General features: G+C 42.7%; 1 protein-coding gene across 1 annotated transcript in view; it reads left to right on the top strand.

Annotated features, from left to right (window-relative positions):
* The window catches only part of LOC126267915 (LIM homeobox transcription factor 1-alpha-like), a 219188-nt gene that overhangs the window by 151851 nt on the left and 53534 nt on the right, over positions 1 to 13803 (top strand). Inside the window, exon 4 of the mRNA XM_049973224.1 lies at positions 5076 to 5211. Within this exon, the coding sequence (XP_049829181.1) occupies positions 5076 to 5211 (136 nt within the window). The remainder of the gene's footprint in view (positions 1 to 5075; positions 5212 to 13803) is intronic.

The raw sequence follows: 13803 nt of genomic DNA, 5'->3' as shown, positions 1-13803 counted from the left end.
TTTTAAATGTTTCCTTCAGTTGATCCACAAGAACGTTCGTGGAGACCTCCATGAGTGTCAGACATGGTACAACACTCATGTGGCGTAGCGACTACCCCACCTGGCAATGATTTTACCTATGCCAAAAGCAACAGCAGACACATTGCACTCAACGTTTGGCTACTTTGTAAGTGTGAATCTTATCATCAAACTCTATTACGACATTTTATGTAAGTATGATGGTTAAATCATGGACCTGCCACTAAACGGGATTAACAGGAACCCTGACTGATGAACTGGCCGCACCCTCCCAAGTGACTCTCGTTGGAGCAGCGCATATTTCTGCATCCATCTGACACATAAGGACCTTCTTCATTGAATACAGTTAGACTTGCCCTGTACTAGGAACCCTAAGCCACGTGACACCTATCGCCTAATGACGAGAAATCATGCCAGGAATATGATGCAAAGCTGACATCCTACGCATGCATAGCCTGTGGTCTGGTGTTCCGTGCACCACGTCTTCTCCCACACACTCGTGCAACCTGGATCTGGTTGTTAATGGGAATACGTGAGACAACCTCGATTACATGCCATTAACATGACAGATTCTCTGATTCTTCCCCAGTGTCACTCGGTTGACACAGGATTGACTGATGTGTGGATGTTCTGCATACATGCCGCAGCTGATTCAGAAAAAGGTTTCCTTTCTTGTACTTATGGCTCTCCATGCCCTAAAGTCACGCCTACTACCGGATGAGACCTACTTTCCAGGTACGAAGACCAACGCAGTGAACTGGATAAAAGTCCTATCGAACTCTTACTTCTTTCATGAAGAATATAAGAGCGTTCTTGATGATTTGACGCTCCTTCAAGGTCGCTTTACCTTTCTCTCGCGCAATCCGAGATACAGTCAATACTATGCTAAATTTTTGGGTAGTGCTTCCATGGATTAAATCCCCGTCCCCACCGCCCCACAGCTGACGTGTCCCGGGTATGAAAAGGTGATTTCAATGTACATGTGTAATACCAGACTCGGAGCATTGTAGTAGAAAAACGGAATATTCTACGAGAAGAAGTGCTCAGAACATGCCAGCTTGACTTGGAGTTCTGAGTGCCTCGACGCACATGTTGGCGGCATCCATATGCCATTTTGTTGTTTGTTTCGCCGCGAGGGTGTTCTTACTTCCATTTCTATGTTGTTTGCTACTGATGATTATTGTAAATTGACGTGGATCTCTTACACACTCTGTCTTCAAAAACAAAAAAAGTCTTGTTCTTCTCCAATGGACAGGGTTCGTTATATTTCGCCAGGATGTCGGCCCATTTGATCTTAATTGTTTGTTATTTTGGTGATGAGCACACATAATGTAGGAACCAATCGTATGTTTTCCCCTATATATTTCTTCTTATTAAAAAAATAAAAATAAAAAAAGGAAAATAATATTAACTTATGGGTAGCACGTAATACAGCTGATGTCAAAAAATTCACAGTCAACGAACAAATTTCGAATAAGAGTTATCTTCTCAATTTTTGGTGCAGGTACAGCTCGGTTTTTCAATTTATTGTTAGTTTTAATAAATTTTACCACACTCGTCTGTGTTTAATTCAAGCAAGGGCGCTGATTATCTTGCTAGTTATTGCCCATGCCTAAAAATGATCACCATCGTCGTCGTCATATGATTTCACGATCCTCAGTTGTCTAAACAACTAAATTTATTTATCGCCTTCAGTGTCTCATGTCCCAGTGTCAGAGAAAAGCATTCCATTACCAATGGTTTACTTTTTTCTGTTCACCTTTTTGGCTCTCTAGGCGCTATCCATTCCATTCAACTGTTCTTCCAAGTTCTTTGCCATTTCTGACATGTCCACTTGAAAATCTCGAAGATTTAAATTATTATTAGGTTTTCCTTCTTAAAGTTATTGCAAATAAAGGGTGTTTTTCACCAGATGCGTTTCGTTTTCTTTTATAAAGCTTTTTCTGTGGTTCAGTTCTGACACTCCACTTCTTAACATTCATTTAAGCTGCCACCTTAGACAGTGTGGAAACATCGATACACAATTTGTCTCTACATTTCGGTACTTACAGATTAAAAACCGTATTTCTATGTAAAATAGGCATATTCTCGGTGGTTATTGTCTCTTGTTTGTTTATTCTGCAAACCACTGGTTTTTGCTTTGTTTTTAGTGAAGAATGAGCTCAAAAGAGACTTGTTTTCACATTTACTTTTCACAGTTTTCCGGCTTTTCTGTACCTACTTTTCTTTTGCTGCATTGGTGTTTCTACGACTTGATGTAAGTTTTGTACAATTTCACTAGATAACTACTACTGCGGATTCACGTGTTCTGTACTCGTCACAGTGTTTTGCTTATTTATTTGTTTTCTGAGTAGGTTGAGAATGTTGCCAACATGTCAATGCAGTTCTTTTAGTTTGTGTGTGTGTGTTTGTGTGTTTGTGTGTGTGTGTGTGTGTGTGTGTGTGTGTGTGTGTGTGTGTGTAACATGTTCAGCAGAGATGGAAGAGGGAGAGGGAGAGACGTGAGAGGTGTTCGAGTTTAGGGTATGGGGGGGGGGGGGGCAATGATTGTAAGGAAAGCAGCTGGGATTAAATAATATTAATGGTAGCTGAGAGGCGGGGTGTGGGGCTGGTGTTGAGTGGGTCACATATGTAGGAGTGTTGTCATGTGTCGATAATTAATATTATATTAAGGCCTATGATTGTTTAAAATGTGTGTGTCATACCAGGTTGATCTGACTATTTACGGGTTGTTTTCTTTCTGTTATTGTTTTATGAATCTTGTACTTTTCTTGTAGGGGAAGAAGTTGTTTTTTGTTGTTGTCCTTACGATTTCCGTGTCTGCATCTGTGGTGGCAATTTTATGTTGGTGTTGGTGTAAGTGTCTTGTACTTCCAGTAACTTACGTGTCAGTACTCTTTGTATATGGTTTCAAGTATTCACCTGGTGTGACCCATGTATTTACTGTCTCTAAAATTTAATTTCCTTTCACAAGGACTCCTCTATTTCTGTCAGAACTTACTCAATATACAAACTGAATAACTCTGGGGACAGGCTACAACTCCCTTCTGAGTTAATTCCCTCTAATGTCCTACGACTCTGATTTCTGTACAAGTTGTAGACAACTTTTTGATCCCTGTACCTGTTCTTGACACCTTTAGAATTTCAAAGAATACAGTGCCGTCAACATTGCGAAAACTTTTCTCGAAGTCTATTGAATTAAACTTTCATAGTTTATCCGAAAACAGACAACTTTAAAGTGAAAATATTGTCTTGTCTGTAGTGACTGTACACTAACCCATTAAGTCCCAAATTAATTTTTTTTAAATTGAATTTTTTATTCCTTAATTATAATGTAGATAGTGTATGAACCACAATAAGTACAAAAATAGCCAAAGAATATTTATATATGCTGATATAATGGCCGTCCTCAAAATAGGACACTGGGATCTAAGAGTATCGTATAGCATACTAAACTGTATTCTAGCCTCAACTATTTATTTGTTGTGAAATGGTACAATCCACTTCACACACAGTGTTACACGGCATTTAACACAATATGTTTTTGGTTTCCCATTGCATTTAGCTCTTACACATCTTCTTTGCTTGCTTCTTTTGTCAATCATATGACCAATTCCATCAAACCTGATGTCTATTATCACTCTCAACTGACTTGATGGGTATTCCATTGGACGTCCAATATTCGGAATTCCAGTGACTCATTTCAGGTATTTAACTGTAACAGCACGTCTGAAAGCCAGTAAATCCTGTGCATTTTTCCCATGTATTAGAGGGCCATTTCCAGCAAACGTGTAATAGGATCCAGTACCATTTTTTCCCTCTAATTACCGTCGCATATTTTCCATCCAACCAGTCATGGTGGTCAACACCTCCCATGTACGCGTTATACGACTTCAAAATGGCACGTTGTTGCACTTGTGTCTTCTTACTAGCTTGTCTACTGTACCGCGTATCTGCTCCCAAAGGTTCAACATGGCCAAAATTTGTATCAATTGTAACGCCTCTGTTGTCGTGCCATCGAACAAATAAGACTTCACCATTCCTGTCGAACTGGTAGTTTCCTCGAACTGACTTTTTCAGTTCGTTGCTGCTCAGTAATGGACAATCACCGACTCGATTCTCTCTGACACTCACAGTTGCTCGAAAACCAAAATTTCTGAGATGAATCAGAAGATCGCTACCAGTGAAGCAACTGTCAAAGTACACACAATGATTCTCGGGTTTTTCAATGCAGTCCAACATGTTTAGGACTGTTCTTTATCCCAATGATAGGTCATCCCTTGCAGTATCTTCTTGAAATAGTAGCCACTTGCTCCACAAAGAGACCACAACTTATAGCCAAATGTAATAGGCTTGCCCCGGATAAACTGTCCATCTGGAACTGTATTATTTACTAATGGGTAACATATTCATAAATATACTTACATAATACACTGTAAATTTCAAAGTAACTTCATATCCTGTAATCTATATACAAAAGAGGGGTCGTTACGTACCACAGGAACAAAATCTGGTAAGATTACCACGTTCTAAAAAGAAAATACATCAGCAGTAGCAGATTTTCATATTGGAACGTGCACCAATACAAATGACTGAAATGATAACACCAAGTCCCACTGTCATATTTCGAGTACACCAATTTTTATAACAATGGAAAACAATTAATATAACTCCAAGAGAGCTAACAATGCAAATAGTTTCAAACACAGATTGTTGACTATACATAATCGCAAAAAGATCTTTGCCACATATTTCAAATATCACTAAATTGTCGATAAAGTAAATACCTGTAATAACGAAAAGTGTGCCTTAGCATTCAATAATAAATTAATGGTAGGATTTATTGCTTTTAGCTTCCTGTAAGCATACATTTGTCATATAAAGCATCAACAAATGACGTAGGACAGTAATAGATGCAAATTAATAATTTATTGTGTATTTATAAATAAATAAGTGCTCTGTGCTCAAAATAGGACACTGGTACTTAATGGGTTAATGAGACGCGTGAGGAGGTGATTGTACTTTGTCAATGTGGTATGGTTTCGTGTTATGCGCAGGTGTGGTTCCAAAACCAAAGGGCGAAGATGAAGAAGATCCAGAAGAAAGCGCGCCAGGAGGGGAAGCCCGGCTCCGGGAAGGAGGACGACCTGCTGGACGACAAGAGCAAGGCGCGCATCAAGGAGGAAGGGCACAGTGAGTGGCAGACCGGCGCAGCCGCCGCCTGGGCCCCAGGCGCCTTGCCATCCTACGCAGTGTAACGACACGGAGATTCTAGCATGCACTTCCGGCTGCTGGGGTGGCGTTATTAAAGGCCCATTTGGCACATAGTTAGCAAGTCTCGCTATAAATAGACACGGAGGTTTCTGCTTAAACTCTTCACGGAATCCTGCTCTCTGCCTTGTCAAACGACTTGCTCACCGTTGGTAATTAATATTGACTGTCGATAACATTGGCTCCCACGAGTATATGCCTAACATACGATGACAAGCAGATAGAAGAAGTGGACAGTGTTAAATTCTTGGGATTACAGCCTGATAATAAATTCAATTGGGAAAAGCACACCACAGAACTGCTGAAGCGTCTTAACAAATCTCTATTTGCAATGCGAATTGTGTCAGACATATGGCATATAAAAATGAAAAGACTGGCATCTATGCTTACTTTCATTCCATAATATCATATGGGATTATTTTTTGGGGTAATTCACCAAGCAAAGCTAAAGTTTTCCGGGTACAAAAACGTGCAGTAAGGGTTATGTGTGGTGTGAACTCAAGAACATCTTGCAGAATCCTGTTTAGGAAACTAGGGACACTAATTACTGCTTCCCAATACATTTATTATTTAATGAAATTTGTCATTAAAAATACATCACTTTTTCAAACCAACAGCTCAATTCATGGAGTCAATACTAGAAATAAGTATGATCTTCACAAGAATTTAAAGTCACTTAGTCTTTTACGAAAAGGTGTGCATTATTCAGGAACACACATTTTCAATAACTTGCCAGCAGCCATAAAAGGCTTAACAACCAACGAAATTCAGTTTAAGCGAAGCCTAAAGGATTTATTGGTGGCCAGCTCCTTCTACTCTATTGATGAATTTCTCAGTAGAACTAACTGATTTGTACAATATAACGTCTGCACAATTTCAGTGCAGTAATGTGTTCATTGTAAATAAGTGTGTGTGTGTGTGTGTGTGTGTGTGTGTGTGTGTGTGTGTGTGAGGTTGGGTGGGTGGGTGTGGGTGTGTGGGTGTGGATGTGTGAGTGAATGTTCTGTCCTGCTGCATTATGTGTCTCGTGCGGCGTACCCCTGACAACGAAAGGGAAGACGTCAACCGGTTTCATTCCCGAACATTTCTTGAACATTCAACATCACGACCTCTGCAAGCCGTTACAGACGCTCGGTGTGATGACAACAATTTGCGTACCTCTCTTCTAGTGTTTGCTGCACTGATTCAAAGCAGGACTTCATCGTCTGCCATGTTCTAGATAGACAAAAGTTTTATCCGTTTTATGTCATTAAGTATTATTTATTTATTTATTTCTGGTTATAAACGTTGTACTGTTGACTGTTAAACTGTATGAAGTGGTGGGTTACACCGAACTGGTAAGCCTGCCCAATACCGTTTAGGGCCCCCGCGCCTAATGTCTGAAGTAGCTATGGAGGGAAATGACACCATGAATCCTGCTCGGCCGTCCATAACTCCGTAAGAGTACGAGCGGGTAGAGATCTCATCTGAACAGCATTTTCCAAGACGTCCCAGATATGCTCATTAACGTTCATGCCTCGGGACTTTGGTAGCCAGCGGAAGTGATCAAACTCAGAACAGTGTTCCTGGAGCCACTCTGTAACAATTCTAGACGTGTGGGGTATCGCATTGTCCTGCTGGAATTGTCCAACTCCGTCGGAATGCACAATGGACGTGAATGGATGCAGGCGATCAGACAGGATGCTTCCGTACGTGTCACCAGTCAGATTCGTATCTAGACGTATCAGGGGTCCCATGTTACCCCAACTACATGCACCTCACACCATTGCAGAGCCTCCACCAACTTGAACAGTCTCCCATTGACATGGATTCAAGAGATTGTCGCCATACTCACTCGATACAATTTGAAACGAGACTCGTCCGACCAGGTAACCCGTTTCAAGTGATCAACAGTCCAATGTCGGTGTTGACAGGTCTAGGCGAGGCGTAAAGCTTTGTAACGTGCAGTCATCAAAGTTACACGACTGCTACTTCGGCTCCGAAAGCCCAAATCGATGACGTTTCGTTGAGTGGTTCGCACGCTGACACTTGTTGATGGCCCAGCATTGAAATCTGCAGCAATTTGCGGAAGGGCTGCACTTCTGCCACGCTGATCGATTCTCTTCAGTGGTCATTGGTCCCGTTCTTGCAGGGTATGTTTTCAGCCGCAGTGATGTCGGATATTTGATGTTTTACCGGATTCCTGATATTCACGGTACACTCGTGAAATGGTCGTACGGGAAAATCCGCACTTCATCGCTACGTCGGAGATGCTCGTGCGCCGATACAACACCACGTTCAAACGCACTTGAATCTTGATAACCTGCCATTGTAGTTGCAGTAACCGATCTAACAACTGTGCCATGTTTTTTTTTTCTTTTTTGAGCATGTTGTGTCCAAAGAGTGATCACCTTTGGCGATTTTTTCTTCTGGAGTGGCAAGGTGTGAAATAATTTCACTTTATTGTGTATTCGCTTGCAAAGGAACTTGGGCTCTCTGTGGGTCCTTGAGTCCTTTGAGGATGTTGGTTACGTGGTCGTACGAGTGACTAACAGTAACTATTTAAATGTAAAATACCGACAAACTGAAGATTGAATTATCTTTGATGGTCCTGTGGGGGTGCAACAATGGCTCGAGGCACCTTGCATTTGTGATAATGTCGTGGTAAGGCCTGGCCTACATTCGCAAGTTGTCGGAAATTTCCCCAATACTCATCTAATTTGTGAAAAAGACGAGTTGCCTGGTCTTAACGACGTATTTTTCTCCAGTCAGCTCTTGTATTTCTCTCGTTCTGGCCCACCTTGGGGGCCTGGGCTCCACTTCAAACGCCTGTTTCGTAATGGTTGCAAACTGTGTACATTACAGTCACAAGTTGTTCCCCAAGACGTCGAGCCGTATAGCAGAGAGGGTTGTACCGTTGCTCTATAAAGTTTTAATTTCATTGATGTATTTAGATTCCTGCTCTTGAAAAACGGCCCGTATCATCTTCATAATATTCAAATTTCTATCTCGAATGTGTGGGGTAAAATTCATCCCATTCTCCATAATCACTCCCAGGTGTTTCGTGGAAGTAGTCCAGGGTGTTGGCTGTCCATTGATGGAAACTCGCGTCATCAACTTCGGCCGTTTCTACGTAAACAGTATTGCTGCAGTTTTCGTAGGGTTTAGGGTGATTTTATTCTCTTTGCCCATTGTTCGCTGACGACAAGCTGTCGCTGCATCCTGTTGACAAGATACACGATGTTCCTTTCAGAGGTTAGGAAGGCGGTGTCATCGGCGTACAAACTGGCGGTGACGTGTTGAATGGTAGGAATGTCGTTAATATTCAAACTAAACAGGCATGGTGAAATCACCGCTCCCTCTGGGATGCCAGCTGAAACAGTTTTCAGTGATGATTTCTTTCCATCTGCTTGTTTAAACAGGTGCCTCTACTGCAGAAAGCTATCAATTAGCTTGATTTAACGGTCGGGGAGACGGGTTTGATCAAGTAGTTTGACTGTAAGCTTCTCACGCCACACCCGATCATATGCCTTTTCGATATCTAGGAAAACTTCTTCTGTCGACTTCCGTCTGTTCAGGTTGAGTTGTATGGACTCTGTGAACCGAAGCAGCTGAAGCTCTACCGATAACCGTTTTGGAAGCCAAACTGTTCGTAGCAGATGATGCTATTTTCTTCCAGATCGCCTTTTAGACGCTGTAGAGGCATCCGTTCCAATATTTTGGCGAGTGTGGGCAACAGAGTAATCAGGCGGTAGCTGTCTGGAAACTTCGGGCTTTTTCCTCTTTTCGGAATAGGAATCGTCACCGTTTTCCACTCTGCAAGGAAGTAGTCATTGAGTAATCAGCTGTTGATGGTTCGAGTTAAGAGAACGATGGCCTTTCACGGAAGATGCTTAAGATCGGCTTTGGTCACAGAGTCCTTGCCAGGCGCAGAGATGTTCGTCTTCATGATGAGTTTTCTAATTTCAGCGGCAGTGCTAAGGACAGGCCTCTTTAGTGTGGGGAGTTGGCGGAAGTCGGCGATTCGCTGCTGAATACGGCCCTCTTCCCTTGCGTCCTCTGCATCCTGTGGGGGCGGAGCTGTCGTGTGATGTTCATATACGTCGGCTTACAATTCAGCTTGGCCAAGAGAGTCGTAAATGAGGCCATCGGCGACGCGTATTGATCTCTATGGTTGTCTCTGTTGGCATATTGCCCTGACAAGTTGCCACTCTTCCCTAGTGTGGAGGAACATTTCGTCCATCTTTGTTTCGCAGAGGTCTTTAACCGTCATTCTTTATCTCGGGGGCATAGCTCCCAGGACATACTATGCATCATCCGTGTATCTTCTGGGTGTCTGTATCGCTGCCATCATTTTCTGTGAGTGATGCTTGATGTCAGTGACATGAGGAGGGAATGTTTCAAATTGATGCTCATGATGAAAGATGTCAATCGCTGCACGTCGTGTTGCCCTTTGGATTTTAGCTGTCAAAGTTGCCACAAGGATGTCAATTTCCGGAACTGTAGAGATTGCTTGGGCCGGTCGGACGTTATTCTTAAGGTGTGTCGCAAAGATATCCCAGTTAACACCTCCGGAGCTTTGAGGTGGTATTCGGAGGCCGCTACCATCGAGAAGTCCGAGAACTGGTAGATGCTCAGATGACACATCCTCAATGGAATTGAGCTGTAGATTTGCAGCAATATTTTTAACAATCGCTATACCGAGAACGTCAGCCTCTTGGACAGCTAACTCAGGGATGCGTTTTGGCTCCCGTGGCCCAAAGATGGTGACTTGAAGATCGTTCTCTAGATAGTAGAGTAGCGACAACTGCGCCAGTTTCTTTTGCCTTATATAGGCCGTATTCTGCCTGTTTACACATCTCTTTACTTGAATACACATGTCTGTACTAGTTTCTTTGGCGCTTCACTAAAGGTTGCAACACTTTATTAGAAGATACCCACAAAACCAGAATAATACTGGGTGTTTCAAAAATGACCGGTATATTTGAAACGGCAATACAAACTAAACGAGCAGCGATGGAAATACACCGTTTGTTGCAATATGCTTGGGACAACAGTACATTTTCAGGCAGACAAACTTTCGAAATTACAATTGTCAACAACAGATGGCGCTGCGGTCTGGGAAACTCTATAGTACGATATTTTCCACATATCCACCATGCGTAGCAATAATGTGGCGTAGTCTCTGAATGAAATTACCCGAAACCTTTGACAGCGTGTCTGGCAGAATGGCTTCACATGCAGATGAGATGTACTGCTTTAGCTGTTCAATTGTTTCTGGTTTCTGGCGGTACACCTGGTCTTTCAAGTGTCCCCACAGAAAGAAGTCACAGGGGTTCATGTCTGGCGAATAGCGAGGCCAATCCACGCCACCTCCTGTATGTTTCGGATAGCACAAAGAAATCACACGATCATCGAAATATTCATTCAGGAAATTAAAGACGTCGGCCGTGCGATGTGGCCGGGCACCATCTTGCATAAACCACGAGGTGTTCGCAGTGTCGTCTAAGGCAGTTTGTACCGCCACAAATTCACGAAGAATGTCCAGATAGCGTGATGCAGTAATCGTTTCGGATCTGAAAAATGGGCCAATGATTCCTTTGGAAGAAATGGCGGCCAAGACCAGTACTTTTTGAAGATGCAGGGACGATGGGACTGCAACATGGGGCTTTTCGGTTCCCCTTATGCGCCAGTTCTGTTTATTGACGAAGCCGCCCAGGTAAAAATAAGCTTCGTCAGTAAACCAAATGCTGCCCACAGGCATATTGCCGTCATCAATCCTGTGCACTATATCGTTAGCGAATGTCTCTCGTGCAGCAATGGTAGCGGCGCTGAGGGGTTGCCGCGTTTGAATTTTGTATGGATAGAGGTGTAAACTCTGGCGCATGAGACGATACGTGGACGTTGGCGTCATTTGGACCGCACCTGCAACACGGCGAACGGAAACTCGAGGCCGCTGTTGGATCACCTGCTGCACTAGCTGCGCGTTGCCCTCTGTGGTTGCCGTACGCGGTCACCCTACCTTTCCAGCACGTTCATCCGTCACGTTCCCAGTCCGTTGAAATTTTTCAAACAGATCCTTTATTGTATCGCTTTTCGGTCCTTTGGTTACATTAAACCTCCGTTGAAAACTTCGTCTTGTTGCAACAACACTGTGTTCTAGGCGGTGGAATTCCAATACCAGAAAAATCCTCTGTTCTAAGGAATAAACCATGTTGTCCACAGCACATTTGCACGTTGTGAACAGCACACGCTTACAGCAGAAAGACGACGTGCAGAATGGCGCACCCACAGACTGCGTTGTCTTCTATATCTTTCACATCACTTGCAGCGCCATCTGTTGTTGAAAATTGTAACTACTGTAATTTCGAAAGTTTGTCCGCCTGAAAATGTACTGTTGTCCCAAGCATATTGCAACAAACGGTGTATTTCTATCGCTGCTCGTTTAGTTTTTATTGCCGTTTCAAATATACCGGTCATTTTTGAAACATCCTGTACCTTCCTCCACATACGCTACAAATATTACAAACCGTAGCATGTTGTGAAAACCACCTTGAGAAAGTTGTGGGACAATATCCCCCAATGTCTCGTCAACAGTTTGGTTGCAAATATGAGTAACAGGCGTAAAATGTGCCCGAGAAGGGCATATTCGTTACTGACAGTCCGATATCGACCATTGTATTGGGAGTCTGACTTGTGTCAAACACTATCGTTCCTGATACAGATTTCACCATACGTGTGTCGTGAAATCTGTATCATTTTTAGTTACAAATATACAACTCCGTCTCTGTTACTTATGTACAGTGTTTTACGTCGTCAGTCATTGCCTGTGATTATTCATGTCCAATAATGTCTATGTTCCTAAGCAACTGTCAAACAGTGTATATACAGTACATACTGGAGGAAACTGATAAACGTTGTAATGCTATTTCCAAAATATTACGTTGATACCTAAGTTCGTAGCCTTTTTACACGTGTGTAACAAACAAGACAGATACACATAACAGAGACTTTAGTCATCAACAGTACATTCTCCTTCACTTTTTAGATCAGCATGCCAACACTGGGATAACTTTTAGATTCCGCGAATGTAGAAATGACATGGTTTTGAGGCGAAGAACTCGTCGAGCCATGTTCGGAGCCCACTTTCATTCTGAAAGGGAGTTCTTTGAATGATGTTCGATAGAGAACGAGAAAGGTGAAAATCTGAGGGCGCAAAAACAGGTGAATGTGGTGGGTGGGGAATGACCCCCTGCCCCAACTCTCGTATAGTGTTTTTTGTCAATGTAGCAGAATGTAGACTGGTGCTATCGTGGAGTGGCATCACTTCACGCAGTCTTCTTGGCTGCTGTTCTTTGGGCTGCGCCTGCAAGACGTTTCAGTTCTTGAACTAAATGTCAGCAGTGACGTTACACCTCTAGGAAGCAATTCCTAAAACACCACACCATCACTGTTACACGAGATCCATAACATTATCTTTTGTGGCGCAGCGCAGGTCTATACGGGACGTTGCTGCTTTGTTTGAGCTCAGCCATTCCTTGATTCTCCTTATGTTACCACAAAAACATCATTTCTCATCATCAGTAACGATACAAGATAGGAATGGTTGGCGTCTTTCAGCAGTCAGTTGATGTCGAACAATCACAGAGGCACATATGGCCCCCGCTGATTAGTATTAAGTCAAATTAAACTAGCGAATAAACAGTATGTAGTTACTCTCGTTGACTTCAAGAAAGCATACGATTCAATCGACAGACATGCTCTTAGGAGAATTTTGGAGGAAATGGGCTTGGACCAGAAAACCCGCAACCTTATCCAAAACACCCTAGATCACGAGTAAAGTTCTGGGGAACACTTTCAGAAATCTTTGAGATATAGACAGGAGTTAGACAGGAAGATGGACTTTCACCTCTTATCTTCAGTTGTGCACTGGACAAGGTGATCAGAGAGTGGCACAAAGAAATGGAAGTACAAAATATACCGAGAGGCATTTACCTGAGACACAAACGGAAGGGACTAGTAGCAGACTGTTCAGCTTTCGCAGCTGATGTGGCACTTGTAGCGAGCTCAATGGAATTAGCAGTAAAGCAGATCAGTACACTCGAACTCCAGGCTGCCAAGGTAGGACTTCAATTGTCTCTAGAATAGACAAAATACCTCACTAATATCAGTGATACTCCCAGTGAACTACAGCTGGAACAAGGTCGGATTGAAAAAGTTGACAGATTCAAGTATCTAGGAGATTGGTTGGAACCTAATCTATCAGAAGGAACAGAACTAACAGCTCGGATTAATAAGTTACAATTAGCATATCGATTGACCAAGAACATCTATAATAAGAAATGCCTACCTCGCAGTTCAGAACTAAAACACCGCCAAACAGTTATCCTCCCTGAAGCCCTGTATGCCTCAGAATGCTTGAATCTGAACAGGAAAGGCTTAACAGATAAACTAGAGATTCAGGACAGGAAGATCCTGAGAAAAATTCTGGGACCGATCAAAGCAGACGGTGAGTACAGAAGACAATCAAACCAG

This window comes from Schistocerca gregaria, chromosome 4 (genome assembly GCF_023897955.1).
Source record: "Schistocerca gregaria isolate iqSchGreg1 chromosome 4, iqSchGreg1.2, whole genome shotgun sequence".
In the NCBI taxonomy this organism is placed as follows: Eukaryota; Metazoa; Arthropoda; class Insecta; order Orthoptera; family Acrididae; genus Schistocerca; species Schistocerca gregaria.
This window is presented reverse-complemented; position numbering and strand designations above follow the sequence as displayed.